The sequence below is a fragment of the Canis lupus genome, chromosome 23 (genome assembly GCF_048164855.1).
Source record: "Canis lupus baileyi chromosome 23, mCanLup2.hap1, whole genome shotgun sequence".
Lineage (NCBI taxonomy): Eukaryota > Metazoa > Chordata > Mammalia > Carnivora > Canidae > Canis > Canis lupus.
This window is the reverse complement of record NC_132860.1, coordinates 28,714,866-28,737,522: the sequence shown is the minus strand read 5'-3', so window position 1 is coordinate 28,737,522 and position 22,657 is coordinate 28,714,866. Positions and strand designations below refer to the sequence as shown.

Here is a 22,657-nt window from a genome sequence, read left to right as displayed (position 1 = left end):
AGGTGTGGAAACTAAGGCTCAGAGAGAGGAGAGGTCAGCTCGACAGCTTGTTAGAGGCAGTGCTAGGATCCTCGTGACTCTCACAGCTTCAACTCCTTCTGCCCTCCCCTGTGGCCTCCTGTTGGTGCCACTCATCTCTGACCCCCCCAGGAGGGCGTTATCAATGAGGGTGAAGAAGGCCCTGAAAGAACCTAAGCACAACTATGCACAGCCTAACTCTTCCTTTCCTACAACACAGCCTCTCATGGACCCAAATGAGAACAGATCCATTGAATGTCATGCACTCAGCAAACAGGACGGGCCCTATGGCCCCCATCAGCAGCCACATGTTTTTACCCTGTTTTGTACTTTGTCCCCATCTAGTCTCCAGCCCTAGAACAGATCAGGAGCAGCTGATTAGAATCTATGAGATCCTAACAGGAAAAATAAGAACATGGACACACCGACTCAGGAAAAAGCAGCAAATGGTGTGATGGTGTGATTATAGGGTCAGGACCAATAACCATTCACACCAGAGTGGGCGAAGACTCTCCTGCACACACACACACACACACACACACACACACAACACGAGTCCTGCCAGTGACATCCACATCACGTTCCGGTACATTTTGCTTATTGGTGACCTGCAAGCATTTAGACATCTCATGAGTATTTTCACTGACAGTGATTAAGATTGTTAAATCTCTGGCACTGTAAGAAGTAAGCCATCTGCTATCAAGAGGAGGAATTATCCTTAAGGATTCTGGCTAACAAAGGGTCTCCATCATAACAAGGCAGGGAAGCGGACTGGCATTTATGGTTGGCCACGGCAGACCAGGCACACAGTCTAACACATCTCATTTTCACACTCGCCACCCCACACCCAGCAGGCATTCAATCACAGAGGTTGAACTCATGCATGACGGAATGGACTGAGTGTTTTCAGCCTCATTTTAGATATCACAAAAACGAGGCCCAAAGATTAGAATTGTCTACCCATGATCACACGGTGGTAGCTGGCAGCCTGAGCTCCTCCTCCCTACAAGGGCTATTGCCACAACCTGCATCCACCTGGCAGGAGGGAAACCATGTGCTTCCTGGTGAGGAGACATGAAGTTCACAGTTTGGCCACCCTTGCGTCAGCACCACAAGCACTAACTGAGAGCTTGCTCTGTTTGCAGCCCTGGACCAGGAGCACTGCATCCTTGCACGTAATGTTTCACGTCACTTATGCTTTCTTTGATTCACAGGAATGAATTCAGAGCATGGACGGACATCAAGCCTGTGAAACCGATAAAAGCCAGGCCCCAGTACAAGCCCCCAGATGATAAGATGGCTCATGAGACCAGCTACAGTGCCCAGTTCAAAGGGGAAGCCAATAAGCCGACACCAGCCGACAATAAGGTCATCGATCGCAGAAGAATACGCAGCCTCTACAGCGAACCTTTCAAGGAACCCCCAAAGGTGAGACAGATCTTGTGAAGAACCTTTCAGCCCAACCTAGAACCAAGGGGTTAACTGCAGCAAAGTGTGAGGGCCACTCAGGGGTCCGTCCGGCCTGCCTGGCCAGCCCCCCATGGCTCCCCAGAAAATCCCTCCTCTTCTTGGAAGTGCAAGATGACCAAGGGGCTTCTTAGCAGGAACCTTTGCTAAATTCACAGGGAATGTTAAAAAGGAACAGTGCCTAAAATAAAACAGCTCCAAGACTGGCAGGTGTTCAGAGAACTAGCTTCTGGTTTTGAGAACACCCCCCACCCCCCGCCCCGCCCCAACAAGTGGCAGAGAACCTCGCCTGAGCTCTCAGTTCCTCTTCTTAAAGTAATTGCTTTTGCCCCTATAGGGCTGGCCCTGGAGGCATCTCGCTGGCTTCCTTCCCACCCTGCCCCTGCCACATTCTCAGCTCCAATCCATGGATGCATCCTTGCTCCCTTTTCTCCTTTTCCTCCATAAATACTGTGCACCATCGGTTCCCAGTCTGTAGCAGCACACCTGTCACATCAGCTGCAAGATGCCTTCCGGGTAATTTGTTACGATAATAAACAGTTTGTAAGTGATTTACATTTCTAAGTAACTTCCAAGGGATTCAGGGATTTCCACATAATAACACTACTTTGCCTTATTCACATCCCAGTCCACACTCCTGAGGGGGAGAATCCAGTTGGAGACTCAGCTGGAAGCAGGAATCATAAATGCCACAGCTGCTTCTGTGAAGCCCAGCCACATGGAATTGTGCAAATAGCTACTTTTTATCTATAAGAGCAGGGGAAGTGTGAGATCCTTTCCTCTGCTCTTGTTGGAAAGTCTTGCACTGGAGTAGTTTGCTATTTGTCCCAGGACTGATTCACAGGTAAAATAGGTCACCAACCCAATTTGCCTGGACTCTTCCACTTGTAGCTCTGTTCCATGGAAGCCCTTGGTCCCCGGGGCAAACCAGGATGACTGGTCATGTTACATACAGGTCAGAGGTGACCGAAAAGCCCTGGATCTCACTGAGTGAGTGCCTAGCCTGTGAGGGCCAACATCATCTCTGTCCATCCTCCACAAATAAGATGGGGCCCAGGACATAGTCTTCACACAAATGAAGACCGAAGGGGAGGAAGGAGGGAAGTTTGGAGAAAGTGAACCCAGAGATAGAGGGTATGTGGAGGGGACCATACCCAGTGGCCCCAGAGTTCTCGGGAAAGAGAGGGCCAGGCCATCTCCTGGGAGTGGCGGGCAGTGCGGAAGGCCTCGCTGAGATGAGTCGGCCTGGCCCATTTCTCCACACGAGCTCACCTTCCGGGAGACAGAAAAGGAGGAAAGACCAGCTTATATGGTGGTGACGGCTTCCCCCTTCAAATCTTAGCATCTTCTATCCACACAGGTGTATTTCTTATTAATACCTGTCCGTCATGGGTGGCCACAGCCCCACGCCTCACCGCCTCTGCGGTCTGGGCCTCTCATGGCTGAGGAGAGCAGAACAGTTTCCACTGGAGGTGACCCCTATCCCTTCTGCTCACATTTCATTGACTAAAGCAAATCCCAGGCCTGCCCGAGTGGAACAGACTGATGCGGTATATACTCTTCCCACAGGGAGGGGCAGCAGCTAGAGCAAAAGAGTAACCTCATCCGCCACAGTGGTGACAGCCCCAGGCCGGGGAGCCAACGTGGCCGGGAGCGTGTGGCCAAAATAACTCAGCAGCCGGTCCAGGCGGGAGCGGCCAGATGAGCCGTGTCCCTGAACGTACTTTCCACGCAGCGCTCCCTCAATGTCAAGTGGCATCGTTACAGTTCCCATTTAGCTAATCGTGTCTTCTCTCTAACTTCTCTCTCCCATTCCCTCCCTCTTTTTGTGTTTCCGTACTTGCGGTCTGTCTGTCCGTCTCTCCGAGCAGGTGGAAAAACCTAGCGTTCAGAGTTCCAAACCAAAAAAGACCTCAGCGACCCATAAGCCCCCGAGGAAGGCCAAAGACAAGCAGGTGGTGTCGGGCCGGGCCTCCAAGAAAAAGAGCGCAGAGGGCCCCAGCGCCACCCAACCCGACGACAAGGAGCAAAGTAAAGAGATGAACAATAAACTGGCTGAGGCTAAAGAGTAAATTTCACTGCACTTTCCTTTTATTCTTCTCCCCCCCCCCTTTTTTTTAAACCAACCAACCAACAAAAAAGGCCACAAAATTGCTTAGAGGCTTCTCCTCTGCCTTGGTCCTGAGTGTTCCAGGAGCTCTTGGGTTTGGTTTCATAGACGGAGCGCATGCCTCGTCCTCCAAATCTAGACTGGCCGGGCTAAGTGCGGCTCGGGCGTCCATGCCGCGGGGGCCCCCCGGAACACCAGGAACCCCGGGAAGCGTTGTTCACTGGTTGTGCCTCCCACAGCAGGTGGGACTGCTCGCTGGCTGGTGAGGGAGGCAGGTGGGCCTTAGTGCAGAGGCGCTTCCTCACGGCCGGAAGAGTCCCAGTGGCACCTGGGCATGCCCGTAGGGTGCCCTCCTCTTCTCCCCCCACCCCAGGTCTGTGTCAGTGATCCATTCTGAACCTTAGGTAAATGCGTTCTTTTCCAAAATTCAAAGGGTTATCACGAGCTAGAGAAGCTCGCCTTCGGGGCTTCGGTGATTGACAACATTTCTGGAAATATCAAGAAAGCAAAAAACCTTGGCCTTAATGTCCATAAAGTGAATTGTGTCTGTTAAGTTTAAGTGATTTTTTTTTCTAGGCTTTTCTGTTAGAAATGTGGGACTGCGTTTAGTTTCCTATCAGTGGGCTTTGCATTGAACTCTAAGTCCTAGATATGCCCCTGGTGACTAAAGGCAGGCCAGGGTGAGAAGGTTAGGTGTTTGAAGTGCATTTTAGATATAATGGGAAGATGAAAACAACGAGGAGATTGTTCTCTGTTTACCCTCAGCCCATCCAGTGCTACCAATTTTGCAGAGCAACTGGTTACAAATGACTGAGGCAGAGAAAGTTCAGGGGGTAGGGGTAGTGTATTTAGAATGTGGCTTCCTTGCTTCTGAGAAACACAAGGTGGGAAGTAGATGTAGTAACAAGTGTGGCGATGTTCACTCTCCCTCCCTGAGCTGTGTTTGCTCTGTTCCTTGGAGAGGACAGAGGATTCTGGGCTTCAGGTTAGTGGAGGAGTCTGTGGCTTAGCTAAAGATTAGGAGAGTTCCCTACTAAGTGATTAGCAAGAATTTTTGACCTCACTGATGAATATGAAGCAGCTCTCGCTGTATCGTGTTTCGCGTGTCTGTGTGGCCAGCGCCCCCTGGGGTGGCAAGTGGCACCTTAGTTGTGCTAGCGTTGTGTTGTAGGCATTAGTCAGAGAGTTGTAAAAAGACCCCTAGTGCTCACAAGGGAACCCAAAATACCTACCAGAAAAATTGCATTTGCAAACCTTGTGACATGTCCATTGCTCGGTATGCTTTGTTACTCCTGTGCTTTAAGTCCTTACCGTTGCCAACACCGTGACGTGGCTGGGCTGTCGTCCGGTGCCACGCCTCTGCTGTGGAAGGACATTGGTGGTGAGCAGGGTCCCGGAGCTCCTCACCGCCGCAATCCCTTTCAGTCCTCGTGGTGTGGAGGACGCAGGGCCTCCACCAGGCCTCTCCTGTTCTGACCATTCAAGCAGCAAAGTCTCTGTTTACACCATTCTGTTGGTCACCTTGGGGCTGATTGAGAAGTCTTTTGCAGATTCATTGAGTGTGTGCTTTGTGGGCCACATCTGTTAAGAGAACAAGACTCCTGGAAATGAGGTGCTCAGCCAGGCCCACTGTCATCTTCCTTTCTATCTCAGGGTGTGGAACTGAGATGAAGCTTCACAGCAGTTGGAAAATATTAGGGAGTTTCAGTGTTTGTGCATCATGAATTTTGAAGCCTGTCTGGAAATGACCAGAGCAGATCTGAGTACTGATCCTAGCTATTTGCTAGCTAACCTTAACATTAACCAGAGAGCTCTGTCAACATGATCTTAACTTTACCCAGATAATTTGCCAATGTATGTTCATTCCCTCAAGGTGTGGCATTAGTCAGGCATGTTCATGTTAGCCACAATCTGGATTTCTCCGTAGAACAGTCATATATGCTTTGCAGATCAAGTAAATCAAAACTTCCGATGCCCAGAGGAATAGTGGTTCCACCTTTGAGTACTGATTGCCTGTGTGCCAGACGCCATGCTAGACGTGCTGGGTACCATACATAAATCCGTCCCCACAGCAGCACAACCAGAAGAATACTTAGGACTTGATCTCTGTGTCTGAGTCAAGTTTGTTTGCCCAAATTGTAGCTTCCCACCCTCCTTGCAGCCCCAGGCACTGAATTTCCAACCCCGGTCCCCTTGCAGCTTCAGATGTGACCTAATGTCTTTCCAACCCTTCAGGCTCCCCGTCTTTTTAACTCCCGCAACTGAGAAAACTCTGATTTGTAGTCCACTTTGACTCTTGAATGTGTCACTTCATGGCTAGAAACTTCTTTGATTTCTACTGTTTACAAATAAAACTCAGCCAGTCTCATTCTGTATCCCAAACATACTGATCGAAACTGATTCTGGTTTCACAAAACAGTGTTTCGGTTTTGCCTTTCTGAAGATGACCAAGCTTCCAATGCCTGTCTGTCCCTTTCCGTAATCTCCCTACCGATTCCTGAGCTCCCCTGGCAAGAGAGCGAGGCCTGAAGCTTTCCTATTGTCTGCTTCGCTTGCCTGCAAAAATAATCCCTAAGGCTGTGTGTTGGCTCCCCCAAGTGTTTCGTTATCTGCTGGTGCTTCCAACAGGTCCGTTCTACCTTTGCCTCTCCAAGGCAGACAGGAAGTGTCTAATTACGATTTTGTGGCCTGGATTTTGTTGCATACCACAGATTGTCTATGTAATGTGTAGCGCACACCTCTCTTGGTGCTAATTCATTCCTGCTGTTAGTAAGAAAATGACGACAAATATTCATGTATAGCCAATTGATTGTGACGTGCTTGTGGTCTGTGCTTGCTCAGAAACAAACAAACAAACAAACAAACAAACAGTTTTTTTTTTCCAATTACAAATAAATGCTAAAGACGAACACCACTTTCTTGATCTTATTTCCTTGGTAAGGCCCAGCTGAGAGCTGAGTAGGTGAAGGAATCAACCTTTGCCATTTGAGCCACTCTCCACGAGATGAGCTGTACCCTACAGTTTTTCTGGGGTTCTCCATAATGCAGCTTGACTCTTTTAGATTGCCTCTCAGATACTAATTGCAAGCAGTCAGAGCTAAGTGTTGGGAAAGGCGAAGATGGACCGAGAGACCCACTGGCCAACAAGGTAGTGTAACGTTTTGATCCCATGTTGCTGGGGATGAGTGACTGCCTGCACCCAGCACTGCGTCGCCACACTGGGAGGCCGGGCCCTCATTCTCCACCCCCTTCCCCGTCAACCTGCGGGTTTCCTCTGATAACTGTGAAGTTTCCACCCTCTAGGGACTGGCTCACTGTGTGGGTTATGGGGGCAACCGTCTTGTGTGTGGCTAACACCGGGGAGTGGGAATAGCCAGAAGGAAAGTTCAAGTAGGTAACAGCAGACCAGGTAGCTGGTTGCTCACAGGAGGGACAGGTTTCTTCCTACCAGGCATGGGGAATCAGAAGGCTTCACTGGGGAGGGAACCTTGGAGGATGGGTGGTTTGTGGGTGTGCAGGGCACATGGGGCAGCCCTACAGATGTGGGAGGGGGCCTCAGAGCTAGGGCCAGGTTTGACCGCTTGGATATCCTTCTACTAAAGTGGGAGACAACAGGTTATATACTTGCGGTATGGGACCCCTCTTCCTCTTACTAACATATGTTGATTGAATACCTAATGTGTGCTGGGCACCAGGGAACCAGGATGATTGAGACCCCACCTCTGGTCACTGTGGGGCATGAAGGAGGAGCCTGTTCTAGCTGGTTCCATGGATCAGGGACAACTTCAGTGGATGAGCAGGTGGTGACCAGGTGAACAGAGTCTGGGGTGGCCAAGGCGTGCCAGACAAAAGGAGCTGCAAGAGCAAATGTGTGGAGGGGCCCAACACCAGGTGAGCTCAGGTGCTGGGGGAGCAGCTCACTCAGGGAGGGTCGAGGCAAGGGCCGTAAAGTGCAGAGACCGTCAGGGAGAGTGGCACGTGAATGGGCGTTTACTAACGGGGATCTCCATTCCATACATGCAGACCGCACCCCCCCACCTTTGCATGCTCTCCGCCATCATGCTTCCTGCCCTTACCCACAGAGCGGACAACAACCACGGGTCCTCTCTTGCTTTAGGCTAGGAGCTCTGGGCTGGGACTTTTATTCTATTACCGGCCCCCAATTTCTGGGTTTTGGGGAGAAGCCATGGTGGGAATCAATCAAGGGTCGTATATTTGAAAACCCACAATATATTTGTTTTCCAGATGAACAGGAAGCATTCCACCCACCTGCTTCTGTACAAGGCAGAGAACACAAAATTGTATTTAATAAATAAAACATACATAAAGGTACATTATTCAGCTCTTTTGTGATCAGTTAAGAGTTGCTTTGGTCAAAACCAGGGATCGAGAGAGGTAGAAAGACAGGAGAAAAACAACGGGTAGAAATAGAGACAGAGAGGGGGAAAGACCCACAGAAAGACACACATCTGAGGACACTGATAATAAGCTGAGAGAAGGTGGGATGTACTCAGAATCAGGGAGGGGGCATGGACCCAGCAGCAGAGGAGGCAGGAAGCTGGAGAGGCTTCATCTGTGTGCCCCGGGATCAAGGCCTCACCCAGAGCCTCAGCCTCTCCGAGCTGCCCCAAGCCCGGGAGGCAAATCTATAACCCATTACTGGTGTCACCTCTCCAAACAGCTAACCAAATTAAAACCAGCCCTCTAGTTTTAAAATAGGTCATTATTACTAAGTTAGTTATAAGTATATCGTAATTCTTCCTTACAGTTTGTGTGTTCTTAGGAAATCCTTCCCTCAGTTTTTGTTTGTTTTGGTTTGGTTTTTTGCACTAGGGTTTAAAACTTTATAACCTGCTTCTCCTAGATCTGGGGAGCATCAAGGCCCACTTCACAAAGGTTAGCAACTCCCTTAAAGTGTCAACGTGGTTTCAAGATCCTTTTCCTGCTAAAATGTCTCAAAGCAGTTGGCATTTTCAGGACCACAGATACAAGTTTCTTTCAGCTTATAGCCTGTGGACTATCCACGGTTACAGCAGGACCCTACCCCAGCTCCACCTGAGGCCCCAGAGGAGAGACCACTGTCTCAAAGGGATGGAACCTTTCTTAGGCTCCACTTTTACAGAGGCAGGCACATAGCCCAAACCTCCTCCATCCCACTGCCATTTGATGCCCAGATCCTCAGAACACCTAGACCATCCCAGAATACCTATAATAGTAGAACCAGCATCATTACACACCTTATTATGTGAACAGGTTCACATGGGCAGTGCATTTAGGCATTAACAAGGTTCTCGGATGGCATCATTGCCAGCTGTGTAACCCTGTGTCCTTCCCTAAGTACTGTCAGCCCTGGTGTTCTCCTCTGAAAATGGGGACACTGACCCCCACCTCAGAGGTGAGGACTGCGGGTAGAAAGACATGATGTCTATAGGGAACCCACGACGGACACTAGATGAAGATCATTTCAGGCCCTCTTCCTTCTTTTTACAGTCCTCAACAGGTCCGAGTTCACTGTCTCTGACGGAGAGTTAGCTTTAGGTAATCTCAGATAATCCCGGAGGCTGACTGAGGCAAACACTCCACTGGAGAAGAAGGCTTTCAAAGAATTCTAGCTACTGAATCACCTTGTGTCCATGGACCTATCAATTACATCTTAACAATTTACATTTATTTATTGACTGCCCACAAAGCATTTCTCTCTGTGCCATTCTAGTAACCCCTCCTAGTGTGGACAAGGAGGGGAAGCTCAGAGAGGAGGGGCATCTGCGTGGAGCCTGAGTCTTCTGCTCCTAGGCCTGCACTGCTTCCCTCCCTCACCTGAGGGAGGCTGGGGCTGGCCTGAAGTCCCAGCCTTCAGACATCAGAATCATCAGCCTTCAGACAAGTTGGATTCTTAACTAAAGCTGCACCCACACCCCACAGGGCCTTGGTCTAGTCAGGACACTGCAAGCCCTCCAGTAGGCTTACCTAAGATCTTCTTTAAATCTTGGGACCCCGATGCAAATGGGGAGAGTTAAGAATTCCATCAGGTCTCTACACACAACTGACTCAAACATCCTGCCTGAGCCGACCAACTGTCTCAGCCAGATATACAGGTTTTCTCCTTTGGCTACTAAATTAACTGGTCAGGTAACTAGAACACATGGTTACTGGACACAGAATGATCTAACAAATTTTTCATTCATAAGAAATCTATTTGGTACTGGAGATACCGAGAGAAAACTGACGTCCATTTCCTGAGGCATTGGATCAGAGACCACCATTCTGTGCTGCTTCCTTCAAACAGCAGAACCGAGCTTAACTCTTTGTCCTTTGTCCTCATACAAATGGTCCTCAATTGCTTGTTGACTTGACATGGTCTATGACAATCTCAACTCAGACATCTTATCCGGGGCCAAGGGAGCTTCAGATGCTGGGGTAAATAAATTCCTGCCGCTGCTGCTGGTTTAAGCTGCCAGAGGGATCTTTAGAACATGCAAATCTGACCATGTCACACTCTGCCTTCAACCACCCATGGGCTCCTTGCGGCCCGCAGAAGTTTACTGTCCCCTCAGTGCACCATGCTGCTTCTCACCTCCATGCCTTCCCCCACGCCGCCCCGCCTGCTCCGATTGCCCTCCTCCTGCTTCTCCACCTGGCTAACTCATCCTTCGAGACTCCGCTCAGGAGACCGCTCCAGGAAGCCTTTCCCGCACCTCCCAGGCTGGGTAAGATGCTCCCTGTGTGTGTCTTCATCACAGAACTCACCACATAAACTTCCACCTGCTCGTGTGTGTGTATGTGTGTGTGTGTGTTCCCCACCCTCCCTCCAACTAGACTGTGCTCCCCCAGGGCCAGGACCAGCTCCTTCTGCTCACCTTTGTAGCCCTAGCTGCTGGCCCGATGCCTACCTCAGAGAATGTCTTCTAAATTGTTTGTTGAATGAATAATGAGTGAGTGAGTGAATGATGAGATGCACCATCTGCCTCCATATTCATCACGGCGCCTCCACACGGCTTTGTTCTACCTAATAACTGCCTCTGCTCACACTAAAGGGATGGTTTCAAGAGAGGTCACGGCACAGATCACAGAGCAGTCAATGGCTGGTTTTACAATGGCCAGCCTGCCTCTGTTCTTTATGCAGCCACTTTTTCTAACCAGGCCTGACTTCAAAAAAAGCAAAGACTCTTGGTTACAAGGTAATCTTAAAAGGTTGGTTAATCCCACCCCCTGCCCAGTGTAGATCTCCTAACTTCATGATGGCAGAGAGGCATCCCCCTGGGGAGGTCTCTTAGAAAGGAGGCCTGGGAATTTGAGCCAACAGGCCTGGTTTTAAATCCAAGCTCTACTATTTACTAGCTGTGTGACCTTGGCTGAGTCTCTTAATCTCTTTGAGCCCCAAAGAGATAGCAGTAATACAAGTATCTATCACTGTCCAAATCCGTTTGGTTCCCAAACCCAAAAAGTAGGAGTTAGGTCAGCAAGGGACATAGTATTATTTGAAGCTTTTGATTCCAGACTTTAGCAGGTAGGAAGAGTTCTAACAGCTAGCTGATCCGCAGGACTGTCTGTTATGAGGGCCCAGTGAGGGCAAAAGCCCACTGTCAACTACAAAGTGGAATATCCTTTCCTGGATGGTTTTGCTGACTCCGGGTCCCAACAGCATGGTGGCATGTGGATTTACATGTGGTAAATCCACTAACCCTGTCACACAACAGCCTGAGATAGAGCCCACCTAGGGGTTGGTCCTTGCTACCCTCCTACCCCCAGCCCTTTCCCGGCCTGCCCTCTCCGTTCACACCCTGTAATCACCCGGTTCAGATTCCATTTCTGCAATTACACATTCATTTTAATTGAGCCCCTCTGGACACATGAAACCAATTTTGATTAATTGCTCAAGATCTCATCCTTTGCATTAGATGGAGTGGGAAGAAAGGACAAAAATTGATTTGCAAGTTCCTGGGAGCACAGAGCTAGAAGAACTGAGCCTCTACTGCCTGGTTGCCTTAGTTCAGCACTTTACATTTTGAAAAGGGTCATTAGCAGGATTATCAGATTCTTGGCAGCCCATTGAGACAGGCAGCTCTGCCTTTGACTTTGCCTTCTTGGCGTTAAACCAACTGAGGATGCGTTTTGAAATTCTTATTATACAACTGGGAATCTGTTTAGTTTTTCTTAGGTTATATTTAGAAAAGATGGTTTAACAGCAACAACACAGGGCAGAAAACCTAGTCATCTAGCATGCCCCATGCGACCATCTCCCTGGGCTTCACAACATCGCATCTGCCTGCAGGGAACCTAGAGTGATGGCGAGAACTCTGAGCTAGGAATCTGCGGGGTCGCGGTTCCACGCTGGTAAGATGCAGAGTTGGCACAGCCTCCAGGAAGGAAAAGAACATTTATTTGGCCTTCACACCCTTGCCCTCACTGAACCCTCACATAAAGGCTAGAGAGTTTGGAAGTCTTTACAGATAAAGAAATCAAGACTTAGTGATTAAATGACAGAGTCACACAACTTGTAAGTGGTGGGCCAGGATTGGAAGCCAAGTTTGGGTTACTAAAACCCACTCTTTGTCCAGCTCTTGGGACTATCTCTAGGATTTCAGCTGTGAAGATGTGTGTCATCGGCTTCTTTGTCCTGTCCTGTCCCTGCTCCAAATCCTTCAAGGACTCTGGGTGCTCTCATCATCCATAGAAAATGAGTCAGATGAAGGAAGGTCACAGATGCTGTTTGATCAGCACAGTCACTACCCCTACCCACTCTCTGCATGGTAAGCCCCCATCCCCATCCCTAATTAAGCCTTGTGGTGGCAGCATTATTCCTACCTGTGGTCCTAGCTGTTCCCTCTGTGCTGATGTGCCACATCTGGGTGGACTCTGTGGGGCTCTAAGCTGGTAGGCGGATTGACAGCCGTACAGGTAGGGCCTACAGGTATGGATGTAGATGGGTACTCTTAGGCCAAGGTGCTGCTGCTTTCTGGGACTATCTCCTCCTTTTTTTTTTTCTTAAGATTTTATTTATTTATTCATGAGAGACACAGAAAGAGAGGCAGAGACACAGGCAGAGGGAGAAGAAATAGGCTCCCTGCAGGAGCCTAATATGGGACTGGATCCTGAGACTCCAGGATCATGACCTGAACCAAAGGCAGAAGGTCAACCGCTGAGGCACCCAGGTATCCCCTGGGACTATCTTCTTTACAGGGTCTGCTGAATACCAGGTGGTAAGCCTGGGGGAGTCCTTGTTAGTGGATGCTGGAGGGGCTTGAGGTGAAGGGGGCCTGGGGGCCTAGCCCCCAGAGAAGCAACTCTCTCAGGAGGTGCAGTTGGGAGCTTAGGCCTGGGGACCTGCAGAGGTCAGTGGCTCCAGCCTCCTGCACCAGGCCTGTTCAGACCTCTGTGGAGGAGTGTGGAATCTCTCTAGTTGGTGTCCCATCCCTCAGGGATATTGTTGTAGAGAGGAAAGAGCTTGATTCAAGTCTGTCCTCCTGGGTAAAAGTCTCAACGTCGCCACAGACTCACTCTGTGACCTTAGGCAACCCCTTCCCCTTTCTGAACCTTGTTTCCACCCACAGCTGGAAAATGAGGGATGCCGGGGCCACCCACACACACACCTCCCACCTGCCTGGCCCACAGGGCTGCTGTGAGAATACAATGTGCCACCTTGTATGGCAAGCCCTGCTCGAAAACCATAAAGAAAAGTTACCGTTTGGAAAGACAGAAAGGTGTGAACGTGGTTAAAAATAGGACATGATTTGTGTCAGGGAAACGTGGCTGTTAGAATTTGATCTTGCGTGAGTTACCTTTACAATGTCTCACTCCTACCAGGTGCCTGCCCCTTGCCTGAGCTCTACTTCTCCACTCTATTGGGTGGCTTGGTGCATAGTGGGCATTTATTAAATGTTGATGGAAGGAAGGTGAGAAGGAAGACGGGGAGGGGAGAAGGGGAGGAGAGGGAAGGAAAGAGGTGACGATCACCATGGTCTCACCCCAATCTGGAGGGGCAGCTAAGAACAGTGGGGCAACATATCTGCTGGGGCTGCGGCGAGTGGGGAGGGCTCCGTGGGAACACGGAGAAGGAGGACTGACCCCTTGGTGGTGGAGGGTTTCACTGCGGAAGTGGCTCTGTATCTGAATCCCTACCCGCTGGAGAGGAGAGGGGGTTGCAGGCAGCTTGGGGGGGTGGTGGCAGGCATGGTGCGGGCAGCAGCCCTGATGTGGCTGAGAGAAACAAAGCAGCCAAGAGCTAAGTGGATGGAGTTACAGACTCCAGGGCCCAGGCCGTGTGTCTTGCTTAGAGACCACACCTGCAACGTCCCTTCCGATTTTAGGGGTCACACTTCCCAAGGGAGAGGGAGCCCACCTAGACATGTCATAAGGAGAGCAGTGCAAATGGGGAGGACTCTGGAAAGCAAATATCTGAACTGTTGTAAGGAGTGTGCTGCCCAGAAAACCCAGGAAGAAGGACACAACTGCTTCTCCCTTCAGATATCCGTGAGGCTGTCCGGGGATAGGCAGTGTGGCATCCTCCGAAAGGGTGGCACCAGAGTACAGGACCGGGCCCGGGGCAGAGCACAGAAGCAGGTTTCTGCTCCGGGTCTAAACACTAGGCCACCAAACCAAATAGTGGGCTGCATCACCAGGTGATGGGGCTGCATGGCAGGGACATAGGAGCAGAAGTTCAGGGGACCTGATGATCTGGTCTGTCCTTCCAGCTCTGGACGCCTTTCATCTGGCTCCGTAGGTGTTGTGCTTTCATAGGGCGGAGAGAGAGGACTTCTCTAGCAAAGTGACATCTCTGTCCCAGAAGGGACCTTGGGCCTCTCTGGTTGAAGAGACATACTGATGAAGGCTTTGGGCTAGGGCTGATGAGGGTGCCAACACACTGGTAGCTCTACAGTGGGTGTGATGTGTGCGTACAGGTCTGTCCCGTGCTGCTCACAGGGGGCTCCTTAAGGGCCCCACTGTCATTCACTCCTGTGCCCCCACACAGGGCCTAGCCAACTTTGTCCAATGAATGGATAAAAGAGAACAAAATAAAACAGAATGAGGAGGAAAAGCTACACACCAGCGGTTTGTTCCTCACACAAATCTGTGGGTGCCACTATAAGCCAGACCCCAGATACTGGCGATAAAAGATGAACAAAGCAGCGCATGGAGCGCACCAGCAGAAGAGGCAGGTCATTACCAAACACCATAGTAATTGCTAAAACAGAGGCCACCGTGGAATCTGTGGGGGAGAGAGGCAGGAGTGGGAGTTCTTGTCTTGAGAATGCCTTGTCTCCTGCAGATTCTTTAGAGAAGGTTTCCTAGGCACCTCCCCTCTGGTAGCTGCATTTCGTATACCGTCTTGGAAGCTTTGTTTATGTCTGGGAAATGTGGGCTCCTGCATGAGACCCATGGGGGCAGACAGAGGAGAGCAAAGCCATCAGATTGCCTTGTCCACTGTCTCCCCAGCCTTCGCCAGAGCCCCTGAGGTGCAGTCGGCCTGGGCCGTGCCTCAGCCCCTCCTCCCCACTTTACTTCAAGTGAGTTGGCTCCATCCCCTCTACCCATCCACTAAGATGTTGAGAGGCTTGTGTTTTAGTCTTGGATCTGCTATGCATTGGCTGTGTGGCTTGAGGAGAGGCACTTGCCCACTCTGAGCCAGTTCCCCATCTGCAGGGTAACACAACTAGACTAACTCAGTCCCTCTTTGGAGTTAACATCTACTAAACATCACCCATATTCCAGAGATCACGTCATGAGTATTCACATATACTAATCCTCCTAAAAGGATGAACATTGTAATCCCCATTTTATAGATTTATGGGTGCTGAGGTATAGAGACTGGCAGGCCCATGACATCCCTTGGGCTAGGAATGTGTTGGATCAGCATTCAAACCCAGTTCTGGCTCCAGCCCAGCTACGACACTTTCTCCTCCATCAGGCTGCTCTTTACATTAGAAGACATGATCTATGTGAAAGCACCTGGCACTGGTTACTGCTCAGGAAACAGGAGTTTCTTTCTTCCCCAGGGTTTTCCCAAGCTGTGGAGGCAGAGGATTCATGGACAGGGTCCACAGGTCCCTGATTTCTGAACAGGGTCCTCCTATAGGAGCACTGTCCTAGCTCTGGACTGCTTTGATGGTGCATCAGGAGACAGTCTAGTGAGGGGAAAAAGAGAAAAGAGCCACATGGGTGGATGATGGAATTAGAATTATGTGCAAGGGCGGAACCAGCAGGAGGGAAAGAAGCCCTTTTTCCAGATAATCTCCAGCAGGGCTCGATAATCCTGTTTCCAGACTCTGATAAAGGCCAGTGTGTGTGTGTATCCAGGAGGCATTGCCTGTCTCCATGGTAACAGGAGAAAGGGCAGAAAATTAAGTTCCCAAGACTTAGAATGTCTCATGTAACCTTGGAACATTAAATTTTGCAAAGAAGACGGAGCCTGGCACAGAAAGGCTCTCATTTATTCATTCATTCGACAAGTATTCAGTTGGGGCCTTCCCTGTGGTTTTAGGTACCAACAATACAGTGATATGCAAAGTCAGCATGGTCCTGCCCTCTGAATGCTTCAATCCAGCAGGGAAAACATTAATCCAGAAGAATGCAAGTTATGAGCTGTGTTAAGGGGTAGGGGAGTACTGGGGACTACGCGAGCCTATAGCAGGTGACCTGGTCACATCGGTGGGGTCAGGGAAGGCTTTCCTGGCAAAGTGCTCCAGTGAGCTGAGAGATGGAAGATGAGTACACATTAACCAGGGCAAGGGGGAGCAAGAGAATGTTCTGGGAGGAGACAGCAGCACATGCAAAGCCAGAATGGAAAGGAGCAGGGCACACAGAGCCAGGAAGACAGTGGGAGCAGGTTGGTCAGCGAGGTGGGGCCGTGTAACAGGTTTCACTCTTTATTCTGAGTGCAAGGAGAGCCATGAAGCATTGTAAGCAGGGAAGGGGGTTGCTTTTTGGAAAGGCCATTCTGCATGAAGAATGGACTGGAGGAGCAAGAGAAGCTACCAGCTAGGGAGCTGTGACAGCAGTCCACGGAGATGACGGCACAGCTTGCACGGCGGGGTGGGGGAGGGAGGGAAGGAGGGAAAGGAGGATTATTGAGAGGTAAATGTTAAGAGCTGGAACAGATGGCTCCTGGTAGATTGGGTGATGGTTTTAAGAAAAAGGGAGACATCAAAGATGACTCTGGGGTTCTGGCTCAGGCCGTGGGAGAGATGATGAAGCAGGTCTCAGCACTAATTTGTAAATCCTTGCATTTGATTTTCTTTGTTGCCGGTGTTATGCTGGGCACTGGGGCTGTGGCTGGTGGGGGATGAGCTCACAGTCAACTGCAGGGAGGACTGACGTTGATGGGAGGGGGGGAATGTGTGAACCTGGGAGAGACTGTAAGGTGGTACATGAGGGAAGTCTCCATTGGGGAGATGCCACCAGGACCTTGCGAGGAGGGTCTGAGCCTAGCTGCCAGGACAGATAGGCAAAATGGTGACAGGGGGCAGTCCAGGAGGCAGAGACAAACCAACAAAGCACTGGGAGTGTGTAAAACAGCATGGACTGGCCAGAGGGCAGTGCAAGGGGGGTGAGTGTGCAGGGCTGGGCCCCCTACTCCCTGCCTTCATCCACGGCTGCTGTGAGAGTTGGGTGAGCTACAGTAAGGAGTACGTGAGCATCTAGGAAGCTGTTGTTACTGCACTTGATGGGAATGGACTTAACCATGTGATGCACCAAAGCACTCTACAAATGTCAAGAGTTGTGATTTCATAGCCCTGCCCAACGGGATCAACTGATCCTCTGTCATAGTGGTTCCTGATGTTTGTATCGTTCTCCCCATTTTACAGGTGGGGAAACTGAGGTCTATAGTAGTTGAGTAATTACCCAAGATCTTGCAGGTAATGAGCAGCACAGAGGCCAAGATAAACCCAACAGGCTGTTCTAGTTGATGAGAGGGTATGCAGGCTGTGGGGAAGAGGGGGCCCGTGGCATGTGCTGTCCTGAGAAGGTCTGCAGCTGGCTCAGGGCTCCAGATTGGGTTGTGGGGGTTAGGCCATGCCCTAGGACAGCTGGCACATGGGCTGAGCAGGGCTGAATGCAGCCCATCTCGACTCAACAACTGGCTTCCACCCGGAGGGCTCAGCTTCACCTCACAAGGCACAGTGTGTGTGGCTTCCGCCAGTCTTAACTGGGAATGGTGGGGCGTTTTTACAGATGGGGAGACTTGCAGGACACTGTGGAACCAAGTGATGACCAATCGGTGTCAGTGTGAGTTTTATGTCACCCTTGAGGGTGGTTCTGTTCGTAGGAAAATCAGCTGAGGCCGCTTTGGTTTTATTTTTAATTATTATTATTTTTTAAGATTTTTATTTTTGGGTAATCTCTACACCCAATGTGGGGTGTCGAACTCACAAGCCCAAGATCAAGAGTTGCACACTCCACTGACTGAGCCAGCCAGGTTCCCCAAGGCCACTTTGGTTTTAAAAATTAATGCTTAATTTATAAAAGTAACACTTTAAAAACCTAGTAAAATTCAACAATCTCTTTTGAGGGGGATTGCGTAACCTAATTAATTCAGCTCCACTAAATAATTTAAATTAAATTGCAAATAATTTAAAATAAACTAAGCTTCAAAATAGAACTATTGGGTTATCATAAAAGTTCCATTGTTGTTTTCAAAATTTATAAAATTGTCCTGTATCTTTCAACTTAAAACCACAAATCTAAATTAATTATTCCATTACATATTTTATACTGGAATCAATCAGATACTTTTTTTAAAAAATATTTTATTTATTTATTCATGAGAGAAAGAGAGAGAGGCAGAGACACAGGCAGAGGGAGAAGCAGGCTCCATGCAGGAAGCCTGACGTGGGACTAGATCCCAGGTCTCTGGGATCAGGCCCTGGGCTAAAGGCAGTGCTAATCCACTGAGCCACCAGGGCTGCCCTGATCAGATACTTTTTTAACATCACAAATATTTTCAAAATAAATCTACATATATTTTTTCTTAATACCAAAAAAGGGCCATATGGTAGCTTTGATTTTATTTATCCTTTCTAATCTTCATTCTAAACCTCCCCATGAGTAAGGACACTGACTAACGAAACAGGTTCACTAGCCAAAGTAATCTAGGATCCTGTATTTGAGCAAATTTAGGGTTAACTCACAGGGGGCCGAGAGGCTCATTTGGCAGAACGTGAGGAATGGCTGGGAGCCAACGCTCAAATACCCAGGGAAATGCATTTTGCCCACGCTATGGGGCCAGCACCCTGTCCCATCCCCATGCCAGCCAGGACGCTGAGTCCGTGTCCTGCCAGTGAGGTAGGTTTTGCAGGGCAAGGCCCCAAGATCAAGTTAAGCTCTGCCACCTTTTGTGCCTCCTATCTCAGCTCTGTCACCCCCAGGTTCACTACCTGATGGGATTCATCTAATCAATTTTCTACCTGATTCTATTCTGAATTGGGTGTTTTGTGTTTCCTCTCTGGCCCGCCTCCCAGTATTAGGTGTATGACGATGCCATCCTTGGATTCTGCATACGTCTCACGGCGTTGCCTGGCTCTCTCTGCAAACAATAAGGTCCCACTGATGGCAGCCAGCTGTGTGCATCTGGCCAGAGCAACTGTGCTCTGTGTCATGTGAGCCAGGGAGCCACCTTGGTCCCTGTGTGTCCACTGTGAGGCTCAGAGACACCCAGAGGGATTGGCAAAGCCTGCCCATGCCACTGTGTACTCTGCTGAGAGATGTAGGCTCCCGAGATCGCTCAAGATGCCAAACACAGTAAAAAGCTTCTGGATCGAGATGACATGTCAGAATAAAAATAGTCCAAATATGTGTAACTTTACTTCTAAGTCAATAGAAAAATAATTGTAATATTGTATAGGAATGTCATAGTACCAGGTGCTTACGTACATGATCTCTTACATAAATTTCTTTAAAAAAATATTTTATTTATTTATTTATTAATGAGAGACACACACAGAGAGAGGCAGAGACATAGGCAGAGGGAGAAGCAGGCTCCATGCAGGGAGCCCGACGTGGGACTCGATCCCAGGTCTCCAGGATCACACCCCGGACCGAAGGCAGGTGCTAAACCACTGCCCTCTTACATAAATTTCTGAGTAAATATCATCCAATGAGATAGATGACAAACTTGAGGCCAAGACAGAGGAAGCCATAATGAACTATGAAAGTCTTAGCAAGTAGGGGTCTTACTGACCAGCTTTGATAAGCAGGTAAGACACAGTCCTAAAAGCTAATAGGAACTGTTAAAATGCTGAAGTGGTTTTCAGCTTAGAGACTCAACTGGCCACAAAGTGTAAAAGTGTAATAATAGCTCCCCTGTACTGAGCAGCTACTGTGTGCCAGGCATGACACGGGACAGAGCGCAAGCTCCGGGAGTGGAAAGACCCAAACTCTAGAATCTGTTCAGGTCCCTCCCTTTCCATATCACTTGCTCTCTCAGGACCTCAGTTTTTTTATCTGACTAGTAAGGGTAATCAAATCCTCTCGCATGCTTCATGGGGTTGCTGGGGTGCTGAAATGAACCAGTAAAAGAAGTGATTTGGAAAGTGGAATGTGCTAGAGCTGCGTAAGGGTCTGTGACACTGGCTGAGTGGCTGCTCTTGAGTAGCAAATTTCAGCCTGGCCTGCAAGGAAGGAGTGTGCATTCTAAACTAGACTGGGGGCCCTGAGCGTGGCAAGGTTTACCCTTGGTGTCAATGATGTCCCCTGCTCTCCACCAAGCAGAGCGGCCAAGGGCTGAGGCAAGCATCTGCAGTGAATCCTGGTGACAGGCTTGGGCTCGGCCACAGGGAAATGAGCCCCAGAGCCTTGGAGTAAGTGAAGGCAACAGCCCAGGGACAGTAGAGGGAGCTAGAAGTGGGGACAGAGCGAGGGGAGCAGGGCCTCTTCGCTGCCTGAATGGCGGAGTCCCAGCCATCACCTGCCAAAGGTGAGGCCAATGGCAGCGGCGCAGGCAACAGTGTGGTGCGTTGTAGACAGAGAATTTAAATGCAGTAATAAAACCAATGAAAAGCCAGTCTGCTTTTTATTATCACCTTGTGTAGGCTATTCTAAACAGTGTTAATGTTAAAATACTTTTCCCTTTGCAGGGACAGGGGTCAGAGGGACATTCCCCTGCCTTCTCTCGTCCCTCTCCACAGCCGGCCCTTACAAGGGATGTGGGGAGGGGTAGGAGCCTCAGGAGGCCCTGAGAAGGAGGCAAGTGCCCCGGCCTGTAGGCCCGTCTGAGTGGATAGCTAAGATGGGCTTGCAGGAGGGCCCAGTTATCACGGAGGAAGGAGAGCAGATTCGGTGGAGTATGGGGTGGACGGGCTGCTGGGACGGCCACAGGAGGACTCTGAGTCCTGCTACAATACTGCCCTCGTCACCTGGGTGCCACCCGCTGTGCCACGCGCAGGTTATAATCAATTGGCAAGCACATCGAATGACTGATTCCAGAACCTGCCCCTCACCCCACCCCACGTTCTGTACTAAGAACATGCAAAGTAGATTCTCCTCTTGGCTCTCCGGCAAGAGCTACCCTGCCCAGGCTCCACTAGGCCAAGACTTCTCAGGCAATCTGTGCTCTGCCCAATCCTTGGCCCGCCCTCTGGCCCTCACAGTGACTACCTCTCTCTCCTCTGCAGGAGCCAGATTGAGCCCACCAGTGAATCAAGTAAGAATCGTGGTCCTATAGCCACAGAGCCAGACAAGGATCAAAGTCCCGTGGGCCCAGGGCCTCTGAAAGATCAAGGTCCTGTGATCCAAGAGCGTCCAAAAGATCAAGGCCCCATGGCTCCAGAGCCTCTGAAGGGTCAAGCTCCTGTGGTCTCGGGGCCTCCAAAGGATCTAGGTCCCATGGTCCCCACACCAGTTAAGGATCAAGATCACGGGGCCCCAGAGCCTTTAAAAAATGAAGGTTCTGTGGCCTCAGGCCCAGTAAAGGACCAAGCTTCCTTGGTCCCAGTGCCTCCAAGAAACCAAAGTCCTATGGTTCCAGCAGCAGTTAAGGATAAAGGTCCCATGGTACCAGAGCCTTCAAAAGATCAAGGTCCCATGGTCTCAGCACCTGTCAAGGATCAAGGTCCCATGGTCTCAGCGCCTGTCAAGGATCAAGGTCCCATGATCTCAGCACCTGTCAAGGATCAAGGTCCTATGGTTTCAGAGCATCTGAAGGATCAAAATGCTGCAGTCACCGCAGCTGTAAAAAATGAAGGTCTTGTGCTCTCTGAGCCTGTAAAGAATCAAGATTTAGTGATTCCGGAGCCAGTCAAGGATCAAGGTGGAGCGGTCCCAGAGATTCTGAAGGATCACGAGTCGGTGGCTGTGGCGCATGTAAAGAATCAAGGTCCTGTGGTCCCAGTACTAGCCAAGGATCAAGGACCTGTAGTCCCAGAGCCTCCAAAGAATCAAGATTCCGTGGTCCCTGAGCCTGTGAAGAATCAAGTTCCTATAACTCCAGTGCCTCTGAAAGATCAAGACCTTCTGGTGTCACCACCAGCAAAGGACCAAGGTCCTGTGGTTCCCGAACCTCTGAAGACTCAAGGTCCCAAGGGCCCTCAGCTGCCCACTGTCTCACCTCCACCCCCTGTCATGATCCCAACTGTCCCCCATGCGGAATATATTGAGAGTTCCCCCTGACACTCACCCCTTGACATGCCAAGTAAGGAGCTGGCAAGTGGCAGTGCTCCCTCCCAGGGGCGGAAAAGACACATATTTAATCTGCATGAAACACGTACTGTATAGTCTTGCTGGAATCTAATAAAACTGGTCCCTCTGGCTCAGCGGTGTTTCTCTCTGGCTCTACTGAGTGTGTGTGTGTACGTGTGTGTGTGCACGCACGCATGTGCGTGCGCATATGCACTTGTGTACACCAGGCACGCTTAAAATTGGGCAAGCAGGACCCTGCATTCTTCCGTCTGGGCCAGACAAGTCGAAATCCCTGGCTCCTACGAGTAGACAGCATAAGATGGGAGGGGGTGGGAGATGCTAGGAGATTGAGGATGGGACCCCATCACAACACTGTGAGGCAGGACCAACCTGTGTTTCTCCTTCACTCTCACACTCCACAGCACTTCACGTCTGACACTCCACATAAAACAA

General features: G+C 50.0%; 1 protein-coding gene across 18 annotated transcripts in view; it reads left to right on the top strand.

Moving 5' to 3' along the window:
- MAP6 (microtubule associated protein 6) overlaps nt 1-22,338 on the top strand; it is a 68,539-nt gene extending 46,201 nt beyond the window's left edge. For 16 of the 18 annotated variants that reach the window (XM_072794675.1, XM_072794678.1, XM_072794690.1 and 13 more), the window contains 3 exons: nt 1,233-1,446; nt 3,357-3,553; nt 21,202-22,338. In XM_072794675.1, the coding sequence (XP_072650776.1) occupies nt 1,233-1,446; nt 3,357-3,553; nt 21,202-22,195 (1,405 nt within the window). In that variant the 3' untranslated portion in view covers nt 22,196-22,338. Of the gene's footprint in view, nt 1-1,232; nt 1,447-1,822; nt 2,188-3,356; nt 6,510-21,201 lie in introns of those variants that run through there. The other 2 variants (XM_072794687.1, XM_072794692.1) reach the window with 2 other exon arrangements.
- Nucleotides 22,339-22,657: the final 319 nt, after the last annotated feature.